The 27,829-nt window shown below is 33.1% G+C and overlaps 1 protein-coding gene across 2 annotated transcripts; it reads right to left on the reverse strand.

The window, feature by feature from the left end:
• Positions 1 to 7,196: 7,196 nt before the first annotated feature.
• Positions 7,197 to 27,828, reverse strand: LOC149411293 (uncharacterized). 2 transcript variants are annotated; one of them, XM_089647112.1, is made up of 8 exons: positions 27,674 to 27,828; positions 16,285 to 16,434; positions 15,741 to 15,878; positions 13,739 to 13,911; positions 13,238 to 13,664; positions 11,368 to 11,490; positions 10,086 to 10,237; positions 7,197 to 7,674 (listed from the first exon to the last, which is right to left on the reverse strand). In XM_089647112.1, the coding sequence occupies exons 2-8, from the start codon at positions 16,382 to 16,384 to the stop codon at positions 7,372 to 7,374; spliced, it is 1,416 nt and encodes a 471-aa protein (XP_089503238.1). In that variant the 5' UTR covers positions 16,385 to 16,434; positions 27,674 to 27,828; the 3' UTR covers positions 7,197 to 7,371. The 2 variants fall into 2 exon arrangements, with proteins under 2 accessions (XP_089503238.1, XP_089503237.1); XM_089647111.1 differs by having other exon boundaries at positions 9,984 to 10,237.
• Position 27,829: the final 1 nt, after the last annotated feature.

Here is a 27,829-nt window from a genome sequence, read left to right on the forward strand (position 1 = left end):
AATTCGAAATCATTTCTATAAATTTGCAATTTTGCTTTGGTCTCTGCTAAAACTTTACTCGCCTCGCCCAAATTGATGTCGCATTTTTTTAAAGTTTTGGATGCATAATTGATGTCGTTCAATACACTGTGCATGAATTCGCAAAGCAACACGAACTCGAAATTTAGCATTTTTCTTTTAATACTCTCTGCTTCACACGCTCATCTTTATTAGGACTCTTTAGAACTATTTCTGATAATGCTTTGATAATATCAAAATAACCAAGTTTTATTGCAGATATCGTATTGACCCTACTGGACCATCTAGTCCAGTCATACTCAACCTGCGGCCCGCCAAGCTATTTTGTGCGGCCCTCAATACATTTAATATCAGGAACATGGTTTACAAAATCTGGCATTCTATATCACATTAATTTGGGATTAATTGCGACTTTGACGTACAGACATTGAAACCGAAGAGAATAGTCGTTGTCGTGTCAACATCAGATCTGATATAAGAGTGTTGCTACTGCACACGCTAGATCTATCTCCAAAAACAAAGATATGACAGACGCGCAAATAATTTTGCTCGTGGCAACAAATACATTTTTGACAGCTTCAAAGTTAAATGCGTCACATTCACAGTGTTGCCAAAAAAACGGGGATGGTGAGTTTCATGATATTTATTGTCTTACCAGTATCAGTGTTGCCAACGAAAAAATCTAAAATCGACATGGAATTTCGTAGCTACCCCCCCCTCCCATGGATTTCGAAAAATTGTTGTGGAGAATCACATATTATGATGTTTTTGGCTGGGTGTAATTTTTTTTTCAGAGAAGTTCTGTAACAACCTCCCCCCCCCATGGATTTCAAATATTTTGTGGGGAGCACTCATTTTGAATTTTTTTCGTGGGGAATTATGTTTTACAAAAATTCTCTAACAACCCCCCCCCCCCCATGGATTTCGAATAATAAAAGGGGAAATCAAGCTGACGTAGAATATTTGTGGGGAATATGTGGGCAGAATTACTGCAACTGAAATTCGGCTACATTAGGCTACTTAATGTTTGAAAACGGCAACATTAGGACAAGATCCGTTGGCAACACTGACCAGTATAGTGTTGCGGCCCGCGCAGCTTTACAAACATATGAATGTGGCCCGAAAAAGAAAAAGGTTGAGTATCATTGATCTAGTCGAATTGAGTTTTTTTAGAGTGGTGTCCGATTCGCCAGTGAATGTTGACAGTAGATCCCAACGTTTGATGCTGTTTCCTGAATTTAGCTGAATTTAGGGGAATTCCCTAGGCATAACTTTTGAATTTCTCTCAACTGAGTTGTCATGATTAAAGTGGGGTTGCAAGTTGCAATCTGTCATATTTATTTTGAAAATGGTTGAAATTTCCAAAAGTTCAGTTCGATCGAAATTTCTCGAAAGGATTTGAGGGCCCCCTGAGCTTGAGGGCCCCGGGGCACTGCCCCGCGTAGCCCCTAGGTAGCTACGCCGCTGGCTCTTATGTGTGTCATGCAAACATCATCCACGTTCACATGATCGGCGGCGGAGGTATCTCCAACTGAAATAATTGTCGAATCTTCTTCAGTAGGCTTCTCAACCAACACTGCAGTTACCACATTATTTAAGTCACTATCAATAGAAATATTTTGGCCAGATGTACTTGCAGAAGGCTGACTAAAAAACTTGGCAATTTTGGGCAATTTTTGTTTACTATCTTCTCTTTCTCGGCGTTGTTTGCGTTTAAATGCACCACTGGGTTTCTTCGTTTAATTCATATTTTAATACGCTACAAGTGTCGTTGGGGAATAACGCACATATCACTATCCCAACACTGCCAACCTACAGAAAGAATTTAGGGAATTCCCTAGGCATTACTTTTGAATTTCTCTCAACTGAGTTGTCATGATTAAAGTGGGGTTGCAAGATGCAACCTGTCATATTTATTTTGAAAATGGGAGAAATTTCCAAAAGTACAGTTCGATCTAGATTTCTGGTAAGGATTCGAGGGCCCCCTGAGCTTGAGGGCCCCGGGGCACTGCCCCGCGTAGCCCCTAGGTAGCTACGCCGCTGATGGAGGGGTAGACTAGATAGATATAAAACGAATGACTATATTACCTGCACGTACTCCTCTATCACTGGCTATATTTCTTAGATAGTCTTGCAAACGTTGATAGCATTCCACTCTGAGGTGTCTTTGGTTTTCCTAATGTAATCTAGGCGACCAGACTCATAAATAATATAAGCATGAATTAAATGCTGTTAAAAAAGTTTACTGGCGTAATGGACTGGATTAAAGATGTTTCTTCGCACTGCTAATTTACTTGCATAAAACTGCATAGCAGTTACAGTATTACGTTGAGCAGTACAGAAATCAGCTTGATGCTGAAAGCCTGGGGTCCAACCACATTCACCTGATAGAAATAATAGTGGGAAAACCATAGGATCTAAATGCTTTGATAAATTTGCAACCCTTTGAAGTCCTTCAACATTTTTAGGATAAACAGCGATATCTATACCCGATGATAAATTCCCGTCTCTGTCTGCTACGTATACCATGACGATATCGTGAGAACTGGTTGGAGCATTTTACCTCCGTTGGTCATCGGCTGATGAACGTGTAAATAATAGACGTATATCTCTCACCTGCCCACCATGCATAATTATTCTTCCTCAACAGCTTCTTTTAGTATCTTATACTGATGGGCATAAGGACTTATTTGGCGTATTTCACTATCAATTATTTTCATTATGTTTTGATAGCAATCGGCATTAGATGGATGACTCATACGCACTATAACAGCCTTATCAGAATCATATACATAAAGCTGAGCATAGGAAGGTATTTCACATCCAAATGGTATACTTCTGGAAGTTTGATAATAAACCTCACCAGAAATTTTTAAACCAAATGGACCATTACCTGGGGTATTAGCTATTTGCGCTCCAAGTGAGCACCACTGCTGGGCACTTACGCCAGCGACATTGACTGTAAAATGGCGGTTTCCTCTCGGCGACAACTGACTGATTGTTCAAGTTGTTTGCTTATTTATTAAGTTCAAATTCAAAAGTTTCTACACGTGTTAATGTGCAGCAATTATTCTTATCTCAAAACAGGATGCATGAGAGCAATAAAGAACCAAGAAAAATAACCGAATTTTAATTACCGAATCCTTTGAGGCTTATCCGGTGATAAGCCTCAAAGGATTCGGCATCGCAAAATGTGTGATAACAGATAAATATTAATTTTCTTAGTTATTTATGTACATCCACCTTCTGTCCGGTACAGGCTCGACGTTTTATCTCTGTTTAAGAAATGCTGATAGCGTTTTTTACATTTTAGTGGCAAAGTAGTGTTTAGAATTTTTTTCTTGAAATATGTACCTATTTATTTTTGAAAACATGAAGATTCATTTTAAATTCTCACGCTGATGTAAAATGTTGTTTGATGACTAATATAGAAACTTGCTTATTTTCTAAAGGTTTTTCGATCCTCATAAGTCGCTTAACCTCCTGCTGGATATGGTTGATGTTCTGGTCTTCCATAGTAGTTACCGTGGAAAATATTCAACCCGAGATACGAGTGGAACATTATTAATACATATCAAATTCCGGATAACACTTACGTTCCACTTATTAATTTCTTATAAGAGGTGCAACAAATGTTTGTGAATAAACATGGGAATAAACAGATGGCTGTTATCTATAGCCCTTTAACCAAAAATCTATTAATAGGAAAGGATGGAATTCGGGAACCTTCAATTGAATATTTCAACACGGTGGCGACTAGAGAACTACTTTAAGTGGATTGCCAAAGATTTGTTTTTTTTTCAATATTCCTTTTGCTTTTCCTATTTTTAAATGTTTTGTGTTTAAGGGTATAACAATTTCATTTACTTATACAATATGTCAGTAAAAAACTTTGTATAAGATACTATTTTACATAACCTCAATAATATGCTTTCGTTATATGTAAAGACTCAAAGGCAAGTAAAAAAATATGTGTTTTTTTTGTCCTGCAATGTATTTACACAAAAGAAGGTGTTCAACTTGTGCATATTAACCCCGCTTTTTAGTGTCAATATCAATGCACTTGGTCCAGCGGTGCAGAAGCAAGCCTATTCTTTACAACAAAAAGGTTTTCGGTTGGTTTTGAAGCCACTTTTACTCCGCTTCCTGCACTTAAAGTCTGTGGAAAATTATCGATCCAAGACATTTTTAAACCCAAATCAAAGAAAGTCAAAGAGGCGAGATTTGGCTTCAGTGCTTCACTGGCCAATTTTAGAATTCGACAGAATTGAATGAATATTGTCATCCGTGACGGGCGTCCTGCTTCCTCTTCGTACGTCGCACTCGTCCGGACACTTATAAAAAGCACTTTAACATGAAAAAAAAAACTATCCCGGTATTGTATTAAGAGTCTATGATGAATTTCAATCACTTGCGCACCCTCCGACTAGAGAAAAGGGAACACTGCTCGTTGTTCTTCCTTAGTGCAAACTGTAAGCGTAGCGGACATGTTTAAACTGTAGTAGCCGCTATCAGGATGGTATGACCAAATAATATATTTCTATAGATTTTAGAACAAGTTTCTATGATGTACTCAGTACTGAATATCCCCACAATATTATCGGGCGGCAGAAGTGGGTCTAGGGCCATTTTTTTTTGAGAATTTGAAAAAAGCTTTTTTTCTCCCATAGTTGTAGGTAAATTTCCCTAGACATATCATCACTGGCCCGGATCAAATTTTTCACATGTCACCGCAGTTGTACTAACTCTAATGAACATGCATACGTAGAAAGCAGTAGGTGTGTTGTGGCATCCTGAAACTTCATCTCGGTTATATCAATTTGCATAATAATTAAAATTATCGTTTATACTTAACTTTAGTCACACTATGTCATGGTTCGTGTTGAGAGCAATACAATGGGTCGCTTATGCACTCCATTTGCACCACACTATTACACGTGAACTGGAGTGGTGTGGTTTAATCAACTAACGACAGAGATGAGGTTAGAACCGGACTATAATAAATTTAAAAATAAAATAAACTTCACTTTCTTAAATAATTTTAGTGAATTAAAATGACGAAGACATCTCACTATATTATTTTATATATTATAATATTAAAAAAAAACAAAAATCTCTTCACTTTTTGTGTTTTTTTCTTTTATTTACATAAATATATAGATATGTATGTTATTTTATTTTTTTTTTTCCCTTTACACACGAGTTTTAGACTCTTGTAAAAGTAAACATGTTAATTTTTATTTGAAATAGGTTCTTACTATATAAATTTAAATAATTATACTGTATTTTATAAAAAAAATAAAAATATTGAAAAAAAAAAAAACTTATCTGTTTATTTAACCATACCCGTTATACTGCATATTATACTTTGTACTAAACTTTATATTTAACCTTCACACTTGATACTTGTGTTTTATCGTCACAAATAAATTTGAATTATAAACTGTGTAAATTTTGTACAAAAACAGCGCCTTACAAATCATCCAAAGTTGGCCTCTCAGAAGCTGGGCGTACTGTACAGGGCCCGCAGATACTTTAATAATACACAACTGCTGACCCTGTACAAATCGCAAGTGCGCCCTACTGTCAAATTTGGCAGCCATCTCTGGTCCGGAGCCCCTAAATACCTGAAAAAAACCCTAGACTCTGTGCAAAAACAGGCGGTCCGTTTGATAGATTCCCCAATCTTAACAAACGGACTGCAATCTTTAGAGCACAGGCGTCAGGTAGGTATGCTGTCCTTGTTCTATCGGTATTACAATGGAAGATGCTCTGAGGAACTAGCGTCATTGATCCCTTCGGCACCAGTGCGTAGTCGGGATACACGCCAAACGCGCGCCCAACATTTGTACACAGTTGACACTTGTCACATGAGAACGGGTCGCTTCTACGATTCGTTCTTAAGTTCAACAGCTCGGCTGTGGAACGAACTGCCGGCCTCTGTGTTTCCTCCCTCCTACAACATGGCACTCTTCAAGACCCATGTTCACTCCTTCCTCTCCACAAAAAGACCCTCCACACAGCATCCCCAAAGATGACATAGGCCCTGAGGGAAATTATTTTCTTCAGGGCCTCCTGTGTGGAGTTAATATAAAAAAAAAAAATTAAAAAAAAATCCAAATATTTTTATAAATAATTATTTCGGCATTTTTCATATACCATCCCCTTCACCCCGTGGCTTTAATTTTCGTACGGTGCTTATTAGGTTCAAGGGGTAGCCATAAAATTATATATTTTCTTATTATTCATCGATATACAAATTATCCCCCCACCGTCTCCCACCCACCCATTGAACACTTTGGTTATGAATAACGATATAGTGATACAATTCGTAAATTAGACTAAATTTTAATAAGTGGTTATATTCTGGAGAGATTTTAATTTTTTTTAAAGAAAGACAAACATTCCCAGGTTACGAATAACCCGACAATATTAGAAAATTTCCTACTACCACCTCAAGAAGCGGAAATTTTTTCTCGTGTTGTGAGGACTTAGCCGCCGAGCAATTGAACACACCACGCCTAGATGGGACCCAAACGCGATGTCAACTCAGCCACCGACCGGTCATTATTTTTCTCGTACAAGTTGCATAATAATTTGGTTATGAAAGTTTGCAAATTATTATTTTTTTATTTACTTAAAAACTTAAGGGGGGCGTCACTATACCCCGATACTAAGAAAAAAATTTACGAAATGCCCGAAAGACGAACTAAGATTAAGGATAACGAATGAATCAGTCTTTTTAACATAAACTCCACACAGGAGGCTCTGAAGAAAATAATTTCCTTCTGAGCCTTTGTCATCGATGAGGATGCTGTGTAGAGGGACTTTCTGTGGAGAGGAAGGAGTGAAGGGTGTTGTTACATGTTGTAGGAGAGAGGATATACAGAGGCCGGCAAATCTTTCTACAGTCGACCTGTTACACTCATGATCGAGTCGTATAAGCGACCCGTTCTCATAAGCCAAATGTTAACCGTGTATGAATGTTGGGCGCTGGTTTAGACATTTTAGTCATGAACACCGTTGCATCAAGTAACGGCCAGTGTAACAGATAGATGAATAGAGAAACGAGTTCAGAGAACTCCAAACAAGATTCGATAAATAAATAAAATAAGATACTGCTGAACAAACGAACAAAATAAAAAAGTGGTTATGTAACACAAACTAATTTATTGTCACTTAATTAAAATGGTGTCACAAAGTTATTTAACACTTATTTAAGAAGAACAAAGTGAAGAGTGTTGGTAAAGTTAAAACGAATTTTTAAAACACAGATTTAAAAACACTTTGAGACAATAATAATGAAATATTATGATATTTTTGCCATGATAAATGAATGCTGAAACTTTTAGCTCATGTTTTTTTGTCAGAACTTATTTTTTTTTTAATGATAAGATTTTGACTCAAAGTACTGTAAATAACAGGCATCTGTAAAGAGCGATAATTCGTCACAAAATTTTTTTGCACCTCTTGTAAAATGTCAATCAGTGAAATGGAAACGTTATCCGGAATTGATTCGATTACTTCGCAAAGTGTGTGGATAAACCAGTCATTTATATTTCGGCGTGAGTGAGTTCCATGGTAAAAACTATGGAAGACTACGGTGTCATCAAATATCAGCGGTTCGTTGATTTTATAGGAACTTTCTTGGCAAACCTGAAACAAGATGGTTTTTATGTTTTTAATTTTACTACGTACAGCACTCACTCACAATAATCTTCCAGGAAGCAAGCATGTTGCTATATTGTATATTTGACGATCGACAATCACTCACATTAATCCTCCAGGAAGCAAGCAAGTTGCTATATTATTTATTCGAAGATCTACAATCACTCACATTAATCTTCTAGGAAGCAAGCAAGTTACTATGTTAGTTATTTGATGATCGATAATCACTCACATTAATCATCAAGGAAGTAAGCAAGTTACTATATTGGTTATTTGACGATTTACAATCACTCATATTAATTAATTTACTATATTGGTAATTTGACGATCGACAATCACTCACATTAATCCTCCAGGAAGCAAGCAAGTTGCTATATTATTTATTCGAAGATCTACAATCACTCACATTAATCTTCTAGGAAGCAAGCAAGTTACTATATTAGTTATTTGATAATCAACAATCACTCACATTAATCATCAAGGAAGTAAGCAAGTTACTATATTGGTTATTTGACGATTTACAATCACTCATATTAATTAATTTACTATATTGGTAATTTTTTACGATCGACAATCACTCACATTAATCCTCCACGAAGCAAGCAAGTTATTATATTAGTCATATGATGATCGACAATCACTCACATTAATCATCAAGGAAGTAAGCAAGTTACTATATTGGTTATTTGACGATTTACAATCACTCATATTAATCCTTGAGGAAGCAAACTATTTATTATTTTCGTTACTTTATATGCATGCTGAAAAATAGGTTGGGTTAAAAAGATTTTTTGTTCTAATCTTATTATTTTTTCTCTAATTTTCTTTGTATTTTTTTATGAACATACGTTTATTTCTCTCTGATTTTGTATATCATTCTAAGCAATAATTTAATTTTCTTTTTTCTATGATAAAAATAATAATTTTTCATGAATATATATTTTATAGAGAACCTTAATTTAATTATTTTTAGAGAACCTATATTGTTAAGAACCCGTTGACATCTAGCTACATAGCTATGTAATTTTAAAAAAAACACACACACAGATTAAAATTTAAATAATGAATAAAACAAACTCATTCGCGTTAATCGTTAACCACTTCAAATCCTCCAGGAAACAAGCAAGTTACTATTTTTGTTATTTTACTAAGATGGTCAAATCGTGTGATCGTGTGATCTCAAATGATCTGTTATCTGTTAACTACACTCGCCCACATTAATCCCTCAGGAAATTGGTAATTGCTAAGTTTGTCATTATGAAAGTTGGAAATATATCCGTCCAATCAATATGCCATCACCTACACTCATCATTCACATTCACAGTTACTGAAAACACGCAGTTGCCGCGTGCCTACAAATGATTTTATTTCTATAATCTTCTATTAGCGATATGTTCATTGGCCGGGGGGATTTTTAATTTCTATCAATTTTAATATGCACCTGTAAGATTATATGAAAGATAAATACTTGGAGCAGGGGAATGAGTTTGTGTATTTGGGAAGCCTTTTTACGAGAAAATTGGAAGGCTTATAGAGATATTGAAAGAAAGGTAAATCCAGGTAACTGCATTAATGGAGGACTGAACGCGGTTGGCGCTAGCAAAAATTTGTCCAAAGAAGCGAAGCTAGCAGTGAACAATGGAGTGCTGGTACCTACCCTGACATGTGGCAGTGAGGCATGGAACTGGCAGAGGAAGGATGAAAGTATACTGAATACTGTGGAAATTAGATCCCAGTGGCGTATGTGAGTTAAACCGCGTATGATCGTATGAGACTGTGCAGATCCGCTAATAATTCAAGGCTGATATAAGCGTAGTGAGTAAGATTAAGAATAGGACGCTCAGATTGTTTGGGCATGAAGAGGGAATGTACGAAGAAAGAATTGTAAAGAGAATGTGTGTACAAATTTGAATGTTAGAAGAAGTTGGGAACGCCCGGGAAAGACACGGCATGATCAAGTGAATCAGATGGTGACCGGATAAATCATCAAAATGAAATTCATCACATCTTTAAAAAGTTATATAAAGTCATGGAAAGTGATGAAACAAAAAAATTACTAACTGGGTTATGTAGGATAGGTTAGATTTAATTTTATTTTTCATCGTTTTTAATGACTTTATATCACTTTTTAAAGGTGTGTTGAATAATCACTGTGTTGAGTTATCATGGAACCGAATCAGATACTTGAGTCGGGCCATGTCAAGAGTCAGAATAATAGAAGAGTATATACGAGCCGATTTCTGAATGTGAATCAGGCAAGGAGAATGATGTGATGGTTAGGTAGTAGTTTAGTTTACCTGTAGGAAAAACAATTTTGGTTTGCCGGAAAGATCTTCCCTCTCTTCGTAATCCTCCTTCCTAGTTATCAGTCTGCTTATTATATCCGATATTTTCATTACCTCGCGGGTTGTTTGCAGGTAGCCGAATGCGGCCCAACCGATTATAGCGACAGCTGCACAAGTGTCGTTACTATAATTTGCTGGTACACCCCCCTCATGCCTGAGACTGCATTGCGCTGTGCGAGGACAGTCCCGCTCCCTACACTTACTCCCTGAAAAATAATGTTGGGAAGTGACAATAACATAAATAGCAGTGATATTTATAAACATATTTTTTGAGTTTGTGGAGATACTATAAAGTATACTTGCAGGACGTTCTAGAGTGAAAGATACTCTCAGTATCGTCCTGGTGTTAGACCACATTCCGAATTAAAACGGTGCTTGAAATGGCTTTACCCGTGTTCGGTGACCAGTTCTAAATAGCCAGGTACTCCCCCACCTTCCTCTCTCTCCCATCTCCTCCCCTTCCCCACTACCTTCAGCTTCACAATATGCCAAAGTCTCACTGGCTCCAGACGGTTGGGAGCGGTTGGGACTCTTGTGCGATATCACAATAAAAAATGGATATTTCAAAATTCCATATCAAATGACGAAAATTCCGCTGTGATCTATATACAGTCTACATAAATATTGATATTTTATTGACATAAAAATAAAGAAAAAAAAGAGTAAACATGATAAATAACATCTGCAACTTCATTATAAAAGTACGAGACACGTTATATTTATACTAATCGAACAAAAAATGTAGTACTGCTAATGGAAAAGATAGCCGTTCAAAGAATGTAACCCTGGAAGTAAAGTATGTCCACTGGACCAGGTTCAGTGAAACCAAGCGCTTTGTCTCAGTAACGTATCTTCACTCTAATAATTTATCTAAACACCTGCCAAGCATTTAAAAAAAACAACTACCTAAGCATTTCAAATAAAGAATTATTCATTCGTGAAGTACTTTTGTTATCTACCTAATTCTATTCAATTTAATTCTTATTCTATTTAATAGCTTTTTCTGATATGATAAGTAGTTCCAACTTTGAAAACTATAAGTTCAGTGAACTTGAATAACGATTCACATTTCCCATAAATATTTCCATCCACCAACAGAAGAAAATAGTGTGTTTAATTAATTATTTTTCAATATTTTTTCTGAGAGCTCTCCAAAATTATGCCCAAGAGAAAATAGATACAGATGATCTCGGGAAAGTACGCATTGTATTCCAAATTTTTGAAGAGTTTGTTTTACTCCCTTTCTTTCCTCCATAATATTTCATTCCTTGTTTTTAAATTTAAGTAAGGTACTTAGGTTTTATAAAATAAGAGGCGGCCCTTGGGATTAACTCACCGTTATCAAGAGTTTCTCGGACAGCATCTGCTGGTAGATCAATATTGACTTCAACGTCGAAACCAACACTTCGAAAACTTCTTTTGATCGCCTCAACACCATACGTTGATCCGAAAATGGATTCTAAAAGGAATATCTATATAAATAAAAATGTAAATGCTCGTTTGTTCAAAATCTTAAATCTCGGAAAGTTCTTCAGTGATTGCTTTGAAATTTTGACACAACTTTGCATTCAAATACGCGTGTGTTTTAAGATACCTTTATTATGTAGAATATAGATGTTACCTGTGACTGGCAAACAATGCATTTTCTTTTAAAAAACACCGCTATCTGTTGGACGCAAAAGTAACACGCGCTATTGTTTCTCTATCTACACAGACAGACTGAGCCACAGCAACGCGTGGCGGAGTACAGCTTATTATAAATTGAAATGTTTTCTGTTAGTTTTCAAGATACACTGAAATTCAATGGAGGGCGCTGCAATCGACAACAACGTTTCAAATGAAAAACGATGGGTGAGTAAGTGCGCACGGCTTTCAGAAATTATTTAATGTTCCTAAGGAAGATGTTTCATTATGTGTACTACCATTGTAAGCAAGAAGGCAGCTAGGAATTTGCTTAAGTCACTTTCTGGTGTACCTATTTTTTCTTATAATATGTGAAAGATCTCGCACCGTCACTCAGCGCAGTAAAGAAACTATGTAGGTACTCCAAATTTGTGGAGATAGATCCAAATCAATCGTTATGATTTTCAAATGTAAAATAAACTCATGCAAACGCCATCAGTATGGATAGACGGAAGAAAAATGGATGTTAGTCTTAGCGCAAAATACCTGGGACATGTTATCACAGGCGACCTAAAAGACATCAAGGATATGGAAGGACAAAGAAGAGTGATATCCGTTAGAGCAGGTACTATACTGTCAAGGCGTTTTCACCTTTGCAGTTGGTACAAGGGTCAAAATGATACCATTCCACGAATTCTGCACTTCGCTGTATACGTCAGAACAAAACAAAAACGTGGCAATGCGCTCTAACATAGTACCACGATTCATTCGGCCATCCTCGTGACTAGTTGGCTGGCCGCCAAAACTCTGTGCTGGGAAGACTCACCGAAGAGTTATTTATTTATCATTTAAGAAGAAGATGATACTAATAAATCTAAAAGAAAAATGAAATAGTAAAAGATAAAGAATAATAAAACGATAACGGCCACAACTAGGAATAGAACTCACTTGTCTTACCGGGACAACTAACTTGACCGTTGGACCTATTTGTTAAACGTCGTATTTGTCAATCTCATATTTCAAATACAGAATGAACAATATCATCTTGCAACTTATGTTTCCCATATTATTTATTTTTAGTTATGTATTTATTTGCTTCTTTTCTCGATAAAATTGGCAATGAATCTGTTCTAAAAGATGATTTTTAATTTGTAATATATTTCTTTATATACATTTTGATAATAATAACATTACTGTTTTAGTATCGAAAATATAAAGACTTGTTCACTTTCACTTTCACCTCCTTCAATAAAAGTTTATTACATATTTCACGTCTGCCGGGCGACCCGTGAAGGTTATTTTTGTCGTTTTTTCGAAAATAGAATATTTCTATTGCATTGCAAAACTGCTGAATACACTTTGGAATAAATTATTATTAATTATCAGAAAATGATTTTTGCAAGTTCCTGGCGGAATTTTTCTTTATGACTGTGGAATGGGATTAATATAAGTATCTCACTTATTTAGAAGAACGCCATTTTGTCAAATCAAAATAATTTTTAAATCTTCCACAAAATTTTGACGGTATTCCTACTTTGTAAAAATATAAAACGAATAAAATAATAAGTTTATTCAGCACTTACTTATATTCTCAAAATAATTTCCTTTGTAGTAATAGTTAAAAACTGTTAGTTTTCCCATTGACTTCTTCTCTTCGTAACAAGAAGCCTTTAACGAGGTTTTTCCTGCCGGTTGGAAATTCATCGTCTTTATCAGTGTGCTGGTTACTTCTGGTAGATGTTTATTCCGTCGGATTTTATCATTTTGATATCTATGACATTTAAGCTTACGTAGGACTGCAGCCATGACATCAAATAAGGAGGCATTTCCAATTTTTTCCATATTTTCACAAAACACTTTTAAGAAAAAAGATCCATATTCGGATGAAGGTAACTTGAATTCAAATGAACTCTTAATAACGAAAAAATTTGCTTCATCGGGACGACCAAATCCTTCATCTGAACCGTCAGACTGTATCTTCTGATTTTCTTTACGTGTTGCTTGGGATGCCTGGAATAATTATAATAGTTGTTTCAAAAGATACACACCATGAATAAAAGTAATTTGATCAATATAACGTATACCTGAAAGACAAATATCTTGAGTAGACCGGAATGTTTTTCGCCTTTCATGATGTCAATAATTTCTTCGTCATAAACTGTGTCGCCAAAACATAGAAGTTTTCCGGGCTTCGGGGAGTGCGTAACGAAAAATACAAATACACACTCGTACTTAGTCAATGTATCCGATTGGCAAACTAAAAATATCAAGACATTGTGAATCATAACGTGTTTTAAACAGGTAATTCACTTTAAACGACCTTCGAATGAGAGTGATGAAAAAATAGTTCATCTGAAAAAATATCTTTTTTTTTGCTGTCATTGTCGCTACTGTACCAGTGAATCAATTTTTTTAACTGGGGAGACTGTTATATTTTTAAAGATTAAATAATTACAAATACAAAAAATTTTAGTGACGGAAAATGGAAAAAAATACAAGAGGAAAGGCAGTTGTCATTGAAAACGAAGAAAAATTTTACATGGATAAAATTATACAGATTATTGAGAAAAAACAAATTCTAGGAAAAACGAAATTATATCAAAAATTGATAAATAAACCCAAGATACCCAAAAAGTATTTACTTTGTGAGTAATCGATACGATGAATCAATAAAAATAACTAGAAATAAAAATTTTGCATTAAAAAAAAAACAGAAAGTGAATTTGAAAGCATAGAAAGTGAACAGGAAAAGGACAGGAATAAAATGTAATTAGTAATTACTTAGCAATTTGAGATAAAAATGTTAAAATTTGTGTAGGTACTAATAGTAATTTTCTAGAAATAGCGGGCATTCCACAAAAAATGGGGAACAACAAACGGAATTACTAAAAATAGAGTAAGAAGAAACAATTTCCAATTTACTGATAAGACAATTAAATAAAATCTTATCTCAAAAAGAAAAAACATTAATTATGTTGCAATCTCAGATATTACCGAGGGAACGAATCGAGCCCCAATCACAATGAACTACTCTGGAAGACTAAACAAATTGCCAGGAAAAAATATATTCATACGTTTGGTTCAAAGATGGAAAAAAATAACACGAAGAACGACAAATGAAAAAACAATTTACATTAGACATCTAGATGATTAAAAAAATATTATATAAATAAAAAGCCACACCGTAACAACAATTGTAATAATAAAATGTCTGACACTAAACTAACCTCGGAATCGTGTGACCTATCAAAGTTAAATACTAATTGTTTTAATATATTGCACAAGTATAAGAAAAAAATATGCGTTGTAATTTTTAATTGAATATTAAAATTTTACTGACTGAAAGTTACTGGATATTGGATAAACCATAAAAACCTACTTGCATTTGGAAATTGCTGGATATACATCCTACTCAAGTTTGAATAACAAAAAATAAAATGATGGAGTAATTATGTACATTAAAAACTAAATAAAAGCTGAAGTTGAGGAAATTACTATTATAAATGACAATTGTCCAATAATTAAAATCGGTGGAGAAAAAGCTTCACTAGTAATCTATCGATTGCCTTCAACAAGAAATATAACAACAAGAACTCTTATTATTTTTTGGTAAACTAATGTTTTTAAGACAAGATTTTTTATGCATAGCACAAAGGGTAACAATTATTTTACAAGCAATAATTATTCGCCTGAAACACTCAAGCAGTAATTGTTGAATGAAACAATAGTATATATTGAATTATTTCGCGGATAAGAGATAAGCCGCCATAGCTCAGTCAGAGCTGTCGACCGGAAATCGAAGGGACACGGGTTCGAGTCCCGTTGGCGTCATGTATCTTTTATCAGGAGATTTTTCAATGTGGATGAGTGTTTCAGGCGAATAATTATTGCTTGTAAAATAATTGTTAACAAGAACTCTGCCTACTTAAAAATAAAAATATATTTCTTATTGGAAATGTAGTATCTATCTATCTCTGTAGAGTATCTACTACTCTGGTAGGTATTTACAACTATACTACTATGTATTCGAGTTCGAGCAAACAAGTGTTATTAAATATATATATATATATATTGCGGGTCCCTTACCTTCAATTAAATAGTTTGTTATCTCTTCTTTCGTACCATTTATCAGTGGCTCTTCAACAACAAACCCGAGTCCCCGGAAGCATTTTTTAATAATCTCAGCGTCTGCATTGGTGTCTTCTTCTTTTCTCGATTCATAATCTAAAATATTATAAAAACAAATTATTAAATAATCAACCCATCAGTAAGCATGTTATCATTTCCTCACTGTGTTTATAGAAACTAGAAATGTTTTTTATATAGTTTCATTCTAAAAATCATCTCGATAACAGCGTCCTAGACAACAATACCTACCTTCCGCCATGAACAAAAAATAGTACATCTCAATTATGTCGTAAAAGTAAATGGTAGAAAAAGTCACTATCAATACTTGATTCGGATCGTGTCAAGAGTCCGAATAACAGAAAAATATGAATGTGAATGAAACATTAGTGTCTAACTGTAACATTCAAGGCACCGGTTCCACATTTGTCACATATGTGAGAAGATTGCCACACGAGCGCATCATTTATTTATGTGAGGATAAGATTAAAATAATAGCACCTACCAGTATTTTTTGACAAACCCCCGAAATCCTGTACTAAAAATGTGTATACTATCCCCAGTTTCTTCTTTGAAGAGTCGGAATTTTCTGTGACTTGTTGCATTTTCCTTCCGTAGTGGTAAACAGAACTGCATTAATTTACTTTTCCGGGACCTAAAATTTCACAAACAAAACCAATCATTATTGTAACGCACCCATTAACTTAAATCAAATCAAAATAACTAAGGAACAATTCTCCAATTATAACTATTAGAACTATTTTTACCATTATTTTACGGTTACAAAGGATGAAATAAAACAAAACATTGATCCTGTTAATTTTGGTGTCACCGGAATTAGAAACTTTAAACAAGGGGCAGTAATAGTAGAGTGTAAGGATGTTGCTGTAACAAAAAAGATGGAAGAACAAATAATATCAAAAATGGGAAAAAATTATGATGTGAATACACCAAAACCTAAGAATCCCAAACTTAAAATTATTGGTTTATCGGATAAATACACTCCGGAAGAAATTGTATCCAAAATTAAGATGCAAAATGATTACCTTGAAACATTTGATAGTAAAATTGATATTAAATTTATAAAAGAAATTAAAACCAAACGAGGAGACATTAACTACACCATTTTCATGGAAGTTGATGGTAATACATACAATAGAATGTTAAAAGAAGGAAAAGTAAATATTGGTTGGGATAGATGTCGGGTGTTCGATAACATCTCACTTCTAAAATGTGTAAAAGTGCAATGGCTACATGCACAAGGCACAAGACTGCAGAAGTGAAAAAGCATGCACTCGATGTTCCGCAACACATGACAACGACAACGAAAGCTGTCAAAGAGACATCCAATGCATTAACTGCAAAAAAATTAATGATCGATTAAAATTACAACTGCCAACTGACCATTTTGCTTGGAGTGATGAATGTTCAGTGCACGTGAGAAAAGTAGAAGCAGAAAAAAAGAAAATTGATTTTTTATGTCACTAAAGACCTGCTCTAAGGTAAACAGTAACTTAAAAATATTTTCGAATAACAAATTAGAAACCGAAGAGATCTTTTACCTTAATATACAAAGCTTGCCTGCACACCATGAAGAGTTACAAATTTTACTCGAAGAACGAAAACCTCAAATGATCATGCTCAGTGAAACGCATGTCACAGAAGAAATAGAAGAAGTTGAAATAAAATTTACGAACTATAAGGTAATAAGATGTAATTCGAATAGTCGGCATACAGGCGGAGTAATAATGTTACTGAAAGATAATATAAATTTTGAAACAATTTCTAACGAAAATCACAAAAACTGTACCTGGATCTTAGCAATAAAAATTAAGAAAGGATTTAGACCAGGAGTATACTGCGTAATTTATCACTCCCCAAATGCCAGTAAAAGTGACTTTATAAATTATTTTGAAAACTGGTGTTCAAATTTTTTAAAAGAAACTGATCTCAATATAATTATTGGAGACTTTAATATAAACATGAAATGCGAAACAGATTTTTATACAAAGAAAATGAAAAGCATCATCAACATTACAGGAATGAAACAGTTGGTCAAAGAATACACTAGGATAACACAATCAACCTGTACACTCATAGATCTTGTTTTATCAAATGATTATGAACTAAATGTAAAAATATTAGATACACCTAAAATAACAGATCATAGCATCATTAATATAGTGATGGCAAAAAATAAAAACATCAAAAATATCGAAAAAGTTATTAAAAGAAGAAACCTGAAAAGATACGATAAGAGTAAAATGATTCAAAAATTATTGATTCAAGATTGGAAAGATGTAAATAACTTAGATTTTCACAAAAAAGGTGAAACTATAATTACCAATATGACTGATGCAATAAATAAAATAATGCCTGAACAACGTATAGTAATTAAAACCAACAATCAATGGTATTCCAAAAAACTAAGACAAATGCAATATGAACGAGATACTTCTTATAAAATAGCAAAAATTACAAAGGATAACGAACATTGGAATAGATTTAAAACAATTCGAAACAAGTACTCAAAACTTATAAAGGATACAAAAAATTAACATTTCATCAACAAAATTCAACGGGAAAGGGGAGATCCAACGAAAATGTGGAAAACACTTCAAGTCAATGATGAAAAATAAATGTGAAGATGTGGAAAAAGATATCATATTCCCAACCGAATTGGCTGGCGAAAACAACATGGCTGATAAGTTTAATAAATATTTTGTGACAAGTATAGAAAAAATTAACAAAAATATCCCAATCATAGAAGAAGAAGAAATTTTCAATTTTGAAGAAAAAACTTGCGAATTAAAGTTTAAGAATATAGACGGCCAGAAACTCCAAAGAATACTGTCCAAAATCAAATCAAAGCCTAGCCAAGATGGGATCACTATTCAAATATTAGAACATGCATTACCTGTAATAGGAGAAGAGTTTTTTAGTTTAATAAACGAATCGTTAGAAACAGGGAAGTTTCCTGAATCATGGAAAACGTCTATGGTGATACTGATTCCAAAGATTTCGAACACAAAAAAATGTGAAGACTTTCGACCTGTAAATATGTTACCAAAATATGAGCAAGTGATGGAATACATAATTAAATCTCAACTTGAAGAATACTTGGAAAATAATAGCATCCTTTGTGACGAACAATCTGGATTTAGGAACAATAATTCATGTGAAACAGCGTTAAATTTAGTAATTGATGATTGGAAGGTAGATATAGATAAAAACTTGCATATTGTTGCGGTGTTTTTAGATTTTCAGAGAGCTTTTGAAACAATAGATAGAAAAAGAGTTATTAAAAAATTAAAAAAATATGGAATAAAAGGGAAAGAACTGGAATGGTTTAAAAACTACTTAAGCAACAGACAACAAACAACAAAGATAAGAAACAATATATCAAATCCGATTGAAAATAAGCTGGGTGTACCGCAAGGATCTGTATTGGGTCCGATATTGTTTATACTCTACATAAATGATATGGTTAAAATATTAAAACATTGCAAAATAAGACTGTTTACAGACGACGCACTAATTTATATTGCAGAAGATAATTATGAGAAAGCAATCAAAAAGATAAATAGTGACTTAGAAACATTGTCAAAATGGCTCAAACTAAATAAATTAAAACTAAATGTAAATAAGACAAAATACATGCATATAGGCAGAACAAATACGCATGAGGAACCAAAGGTTTCTATAAATGGAAAAATCATAAAAAAAGTGGAAGAAATTAAATATCTAGGTGTTATTATAGACTCAAAATTGAACTTCTCAAAAAATGCAGACTATACAATTAAAAAAATTGCAAAAAAAATATCATTTCTTGGTAGAATCAGAAACAAAGTAAATAAAGAAACATGCCAGATAATATACAATACAATTATATCACCACACTTTAATTACTGTTCAAGTATTCTTTTTCTCTGCAATAAAGAGAAAATGAAAAAAATGCAAATACTGCAAAATAAAGCAATGCGAATAATACTTAAGCGCAACATATACACACGGATAAGAGACATGTTAAAGGAGCTGAATATTTTGACGGTGAAGCAAACTGTGTATTTGAATGTACTTATTTTTATACATAAAATTAAATTAGGGATGATGTCTAAGGAACTGAAAAGAAAAATAAATTACAATAACGAGATACACGGACACGGGACGAGAAATTCTAAGCAAATTAGATTGCCAACAAGAAAAAAAACAAGCACCCAAAAATCTCTGATGTACCAGGCCGTTCAACTCTATAACAAAATCCCGAAGGAAATTGCTGTGATAGAAAATATTAATAAGTTCAAAAATGAATTAAGAAAATATGTCTATCTCAATTATTAATGTTTCTTTTTTTTGTGACTTTATTGAAAAATTTAAAGAAAGATTATGTTTGCCAAACAATGTACATGTTTATATGTTTATAAAACTATTAGCACACACGAAGATGTGAGCTAAATTAAGATTAATAAATAAAATAAATTATTACAGATATTTAACCAGAAGTTGATGATGATAAGGACTTTTTATTTCAATTATCGATGCGAAATAATTATTCACAATAAATTCAGGTACACCGTTTTGTTGATGACGGTTGGCAATTTCCCCATTCATAAAGAATTAATATGTTTAATTATTGCGGACAATATAAGCGATTCCTAAACGAAAATTTGAAACAGAACAAGATACGGTCACCCTTGCCTTGCCGGGTCACCGCTGGGTTCAAGTCCTAGATGTGACCGCATCGAGTCGCTAATGTTGTCTGAAATAATTAAATATTCTTATTTGAGGTTTTACTCAAATAATTTCAATATGTTATATAACTTAATATGTTAATATTTATTTTATAATTTTGTCATTATGAAATCATTGAAATTCAAGAGTTTAGTAATGTGATAGTGCTATCTTTATAATGAACTAGCGAAGACCCGTTGAAAAATCATGGAGAGTCTTAGTTCAAAGAAATTAGTTTGTTTCGTATTCTATTATATCTGCCTACCCCCATCATGAAAATGAGTGAAGATTATTTAGTTTGTAAATTTAATATCATTGAAAAGAAGATAAGTTCTTCCATTAATAACATTGATGGGTATCATCAAAAGTTAAAGAAAAGTTGTTTCAATAAAAACTAATTATTTATTTAGAATTTTAGAAAAGGTCAATAAGTATCACATATAAATAAATAAAATCGGGTGTGTTTATCCGAGACACTATCTAGGTTACCAATTTTTTAGAACTTTTCAATAATCAATTTCACCATCTTGCTTATAAGCGGTCAGAAGCACTTTGCATATGATAGTATTTTTTCGATTTCACCATCGCTCAAAAACGCTTATGCATAAGATAAAGTACCTCTTTACTAAAGGGTACTCGAAGCAGCTAATAGCGGTTATATATTCGATAAGTTAGTCGAGTTTTTTAATTAATTACTGAAATTATTTTTTCTTATTTCTTGTGAAAAAATGCTGAAGTGTGCCTCAACAGAAAAGGTGTGTTCTGCATAGAACACGCAAGTAATCTGCGATTCCAATTTAATTATTAGATACAATTGTTTCCAAGATAGGTGGTTTGGATCCAGTCACGAGATTATTGAATGATATTTCTTGTTTATTAATTTTGTATAATTTATGTTCCATATTTATAAATAATTATGTTTTAAAAATTTAAATATTTTTGTTAAAAGGGGATGGAAATAAAAAAAACATTATTGCAATCATTAATTGTGATTTTCAGTTTCAATCGCCTCTTATCATCTTCCTCCTATTTCCTCATTTGATCTTCTATATCAGTGCTCCGCAACCTTTTCTCACATACGACACACTAAATTTCTTCCTAGAATTCCGCGGCACACCAAAAGCTAAAATATATACATATTAAATGGATACACAAATTTTACAACAATTTCTTGTTTTTATTTGAAAACTATACATACATACATACATATAACTATAACATATTTATTTTTACGCAATCTTAATAATTATTATAAAATTAAAATAAATTAATGAGCGATTAATTGTTAAATTAACCTGCACTTGTTTCAATGAACACAAAAGTTTTATATTCGTCTCGATTTTGACAGCGCAACCCGAAATTCTTGGTCAAGACCTTTTAAGCATGACCGCTTATCATTTTTAATTAATACAAGCGTTGAAAAACTTTGCTCACATAAATATGTCGTTGAAAATGGAAGTAGTGTTAAGAATGCTTTGACGGAAATGTGAGGATATTCTTTTTTAACGTAAATCCAGAAAACATCTAATTGATCTTCGGAAAAGTAAAGTTTTAATGTCATGTCAGTATTTAAATCTGTAAATTCCACTCGAATTTGAAGGAGCATTGCTTCCGTAGAATTTATTGCATTGGTTGCAAAAGTATTTCGAATCCAATCGTATTGTTCCGTATTAATGGAATAAAAATACCAACCAAATTTCTGCTGAAGCATATTTAAATGTTGTTGGGCAAGATCCACAGTTGATTGTTTGTTTTTAATTGTACTATGGTTGATCCTTTGGTACATTTCCAAACATGCTTTTTGCTACTCTTTCTGCCAAAGTTCGTTATTAAGTTCATTCAAATGCTCGAATATATCAGCCATGTATGCAAGTTTGGCTATCCAGTAATTATCATCGAGGTACTGATATAGTTTGGGCATATTTTGATTTAAAAGAAACTCACACACCTCGTGACGAAGCTCAAACAATCTAGTTAAAACTTTGCCTCGGGATAGCCAACGAATTTCAGTATAAAACAATAAAGATTCATATTTGGCTCCCAATTCTGCACAGAATGTTCCAAGGATTCGCGAGTTTAGGGCTCTTGATTTAATTATGTTTACGATTTTAATGCATTCATTCATCGTGTTCAAAAGTTCCTCCGGTAAATTTTTGACCATCAATGCTCTCGATGTATGCAGAAGTGTGTAAATTGTAACGTTGGATTTTTTTGTTTTTCATAAAAGACAAAACCCTTTTTACTACCCGTCATTGCCGCAGCGCCATCCGTGCAAACAGCAATGCAATTGCTCCATTTAATATTATATATTTTGAAGAAATCATCGGTTACTTGAAAAAAATCTTCACCGGTAGTTCGCTATGGAACGTCCTTACAAAATAAATAATGTTCTTTAATAAAGTCCTCGTCAACGAAAAGTACAATAGCTATCAACTGTGCTTTATTTTTAATATCGGTTGTTTCGTTGATCTGAAGCGCAAATTTTTCAGCCAATAACAGTTTTCTAATCAGTGTTTCTAATATATTGTGAATACGTCTTTTAACAGTATCTGCAGACAATGAAAAATAGAAAATATTTTATGAAAAATATTTTGTCATTTTGTATTAAATACATAATGAAATATTTTAAAAGTCAAATACATTGAATTTGACCGCGGCACACCAGTGTCCGGCTCACGGCACACCAGTGTGCCACGGCACACCGGTTGCGGAGCACTGTTCCATATAATAAGTATCAGGACCCTCTGGAGTCTGGGGAATTCTCTCTTCTCTTTAACGATACGGCGGCTTATTTGAGACGGTGGTCGCCTCACACAAGGCACCGGCTGCGGCTGGCTGATCGTTAAGGCATGCGAAGCAGCGGAATGGTCCAACTATCCCACGGCAGAAGGTCTGAGGCGGGGGCCTCTGGAGCGGAGACTGCATTCTCGGTAATAGCTCTGGAAGTGGACGGCTATCGAGGAATGCTTCGTCTTCATCTCTTTCTACGAAGAACACCTCCACAAGCACCTCTTCTGTAATGGCATTCGGATTATCTGGAAGTAAAAAAGAGAATACTGAGCTCTCAGTTTGTATTTGATGATTTACTTTAAACGCTCCCGAAAAAATTCATTTAATTCTGAAACAACATTTAGCGTTCGAAAAATATTTGTCAAGGTATGCAAATTTTTATAATAAATGAAAAAAAGTTAAGGAACAATAGCTTGTATAATACCTTTGTCTAATTAAATACATTTTTTTGTTTCGCGTAAGGTAGGAAGTACAGTTTTCACACTAAAAAAACCATTTGTAAGCGACATTAAAAACATCTTTGTTTGGCGTTCAAAAATTTAGTAATTATTTACCTACGACTTCCGTTTTTAACACGCATTTAAAAATAAATAATCATTTGATTCATCTTAATGACAATAAACAACAACTTTTTGCATTTAGGATTTTGTTAAATATTGATATTTAATATTATTTACGTAAATAATAATTTACGAGAAAATTTTCCGTACGACACACCATTTTGACAGAAAATCGATATGAACACAAATAAACCAATCACGATATGAACATCGCGTTTGTTTGTGTAGTGGCAGTGTAGAAAACATGAAAGGCATAATCGGCATAATAGACACGCACCCGTTAATTGTTAGGCGATCAACTTTGATACCAAACATCATATGAATTTAGTTTCTTAATATTTAAAGGTTTACTACGATTTTTTTTAAATAAAACGTTTTCATTTTAGGTAAGGTTGGGTTATTATAGGTTATTACAGATTAGGTTAGGTTGGATTATTATATGTTTGATTAGGATAGGTTAGGTTAGGTTAGGTTGAGCTATTATAGGTTAGGTTAGGTTGGATTATTATAGTATAGGTTAGGTTAGGTTAGGTTAGGTTGGATTATTATAGGATAGGTTAGGTTAGGTTAGGTTGGATAATTATATGTTAGATTAGGATAGGTTAGGTTAGGTTGGATTATTATAGGATACGTTAGGTTAGTATAGGTTAGGTTGGGTTAGGTTGGGTTATTATAGGTTAGGTTAGGTTGAATTGTTATAGGATAGGTGAGGTTAGGTTGGATTATTATAGGATAGGTTAGGTTAGGTTATGTTGGATTATTATAGGATACGTTAGGTTAGTATAGGTTAGGTTGGGTTATTATTGGTTAGGATAGGTTAGGTTATTATAGGTTAGGCTATTTACATATAAAAAAAACCTTCCATTAATACGTTAATTTTAATAAATAACGGGTTTTTTATTTACAATATTTTTATGTATAAATAAATTAACACATCATTTAAAAAAATGTTTTTCATTGTCTATGATATAAAAAACTATGATTGTGTTTTTTAATTGTTATTTAAAAACAAACGCGAACTATGCGAGAACTCGGTGTGTGAAAATGGTGCGCGAATTGGAAAATTTTCTCGTAAATTATTATTTACGTAAATAATATTTAATATCAATATTTTTCAAAATCGTAAATGCAAAAAGTTTTTGTTTATTGTCATTAGGATGAATCAAATGATTGTTTATTTAAACGGTAGTCGTGGGTAAATATTTACCAAAAATTTATATTTTTAAGTGCATGTGTCGCTTTGTACTACTAAAATCTGAAGAGTCTTTTATTTGGAAATAAATTCAAAAATCGCTAATTAATATGAAATCTGTATTCTGACAATTCGAGATGTACATTGCAAGCCTTTAGATAACAACAAAAATAACAATAATTCACAAGAACCAGTGTGACTTTGAACTTTTTAATATTTAGTATTATAATACCTGATGCTGTAGAATTAATATTATCTCCATAATTAGGACAACATCGCGTCACTTTTTTTTTTATTTTCAAGCGTTTGTTTACACTGTCATTCGTCTTTCGTAAAATTTGTGCTTCAATCTCGTTTATTTATCCTGAAAGATAAGACATATCTATCAATCATTCGACTCAAATCTCTAGTAAAATCTCATATTAATTAAAAAACCAAAAAATAATGTACTTACCAATAATTAATTAGGTAGAAATGTCGTCTGCATAAATAAACCACGGGTAAAATTCGGTTTAGGGGAGTCACTAGAATAACCGAAATTGATCTTGATTTAGACTAATTTAGGGCTGGGGAATCCGAATCTGTAAGAATTAGGTGGGAGTCGGCACTATTAACTGAGTTATAGGGTTTTGAAATTTCGTACGCGATACACAGAAACCATGTTTTATTTATCAACTATGACTTAAGAAAATCAAATTAATGACTATTTAATACTTTGACATTTCAGTAGTGCCAACCAAAAAAAGAAAAGTGTTGCCATATAATAATAATATTTTTTACAAAATAGGTAAGGTTTTTAGTTTGGGTTAGAGTAGGCAGAAGAACATGGGAAAAAGGTATTAGAATTAAATCACAAACCAGTCTATACAAACTTAGCGTAGCCCACAAACTACTTGAAAACTGGGATGTAACTTTAAAGGGGACGCGAGCAGGCGTTATTAAAGGGGCATTTTTTTGTTATAGAAAATCACAGTTAGGTTAGGTTTATATATATATATATATATAAATTTAATATTTACAAGATTTTAAATAATAAACTACAAATCTGGCAAATGATATTTAATTTTCTGAATTTTCCATGCATTGATATTATTATTATATGGCAACACTTTTTATTTTTGGTTGGCACTTCTGAAATGTCAAAGTATTAAATAGTCATTAATTTGATTTTCTTAAGTCATAGTTGATAAATAAAACATGGTTTCTATTTATTTTCTATTTCATGGGGCGGTACATATAAAAATCAAACTCAAACAATTTACATATCACAAAAACTACTAATAAAAACCATATTAAAAAACCTTATTCATATTCGTCCGAACTTTTATTCAGACAATTTAAGGTCAGAAAATTAAGTTCATTATACTTCTACCATGCAACATTACAAATTTATAAAAACTATATTCAAAATAAAATTGCACCCTTTAAAAATAACAGAAATCTTAGACAAACGTAAATACTTCCTACTCCTAAATGTAAAAAAAACAATAGGACAGTTCAACCATGAATATCTCGGAGTTAAATTTTTTAACTCATTACCAGAAAAAATTAGAAACATGAATGCAAATATAAACGAATTCAAAAGCCACCTTAAAAAGTATTCCGAACAGTTGAACTGAATCGTACCAAATATAAACCAATATAACAACACCCCCATACACACAAGCCCTGCTTATTTATGGGGGTACATCAAATACTAATATTATGTAATTAATAACTGAACTATATTGTGTAATTATATTATGTAATTGTTATATTATGTAATTCGTGTATCTTTTTTTACTAATAAAAAAAAAATGTATCGCGTACGAAATTTCAAAACCCTATAACTCAGTTTATAGTGCCGACCCCCACCTAATTCTTACAGATTCGGATTCCCCAGCCCTAAATTAGTCTAAATCAAGTTCAATTTCGGTTATTTGAGTGACTCCCCTAAACCGAATTTATTCCTAAACCACTGTCTGTTTACCGTTATGACGTTTGCAATTCCATAGAAACAATCGCATTTCAATAGACATGATAAAAGTGCTGTTGCCAGACAAATTCGTGTATTAGCTATATGAGACCTTGTTTTCTGTGGTGAAATGCACCCAGGTTTATGAGCATGTTTATCTTATGCATAATGTCATGTGACACATAGCTATAATCAACTTTATAAGCGTTTGGTGATAAAGCCCCTCAAAAAGATAAAACATATGGGAAAAATTAGTTTCAAGATAATATTGTTAATTCTGAATTTTAAATATAAAATCGAAAAATATGACGTATAATAATTATATCCTAATGGTCGACTGAATAAAGACGTTGTCCCGGTAAGAAAGAGTTCCTCGGTTCGATTCCCCGATGAGATCGTTATCTTTTTTTTCCCTGTCTTATTTTGTTTCATCTCTCGTTTCTCGTTTATATTACCTTCTTCTAAAAAGATATATTACATTGATCGATATAACCTTCAAAAGTTAAAGAAAAGTTGTTCTTTCAATTTATAAAAAAAACATTTTCATTGCGGTTTTTTCGAAGCTATTTTTTAAAGACGATTTTATCAAATTTAACGCCAGTAAATGTGCATACCTATCATAATTCAAGGAATTTGTAGATTTTGATTAAATTAACAAAGTACTTACCCAGTTAAGCCAGAGAACTGAATATGATAAGAACTGTCGTAGATATAATCTTTTAGGTTATCAATTGCTATTGATTATTCGAAAAAAGTTATTGATAGCTCTAACAAAAAACATTTTTTTTAAAAAAGATAGTGAGCAGAGCACGTCGTATTAGTA

This window comes from Hesperophylax consimilis, chromosome 26 (genome assembly GCF_061612785.1).
Source record: "Hesperophylax consimilis isolate HC1 chromosome 26, BYU_Hcon_1.0, whole genome shotgun sequence".
Classification (NCBI taxonomy): domain Eukaryota; kingdom Metazoa; phylum Arthropoda; class Insecta; order Trichoptera; family Limnephilidae; genus Hesperophylax; species Hesperophylax consimilis.

Coding starts and splice junctions, on each gene's coding strand:
- LOC149411293 (XM_089647111.1), bottom strand. CDS start 16,384: ATGCAACAAGTCACAGAAAATTCCGACTCTTCAAAGAAGAAACTGGGG. Junction 13,912..15,740: donor AACAAACTATTTAATTGAAG/GTAAGGGACCCG, acceptor TGATATTTTTAG/TTTGCCAATCGGATACATTG. Junction 11,491..13,237: donor AAATTATTTTGAGAATATAA/GTAAGTGCTGAA, acceptor TATTCCTTTTAG/AATCCATTTTCGGATCAACG.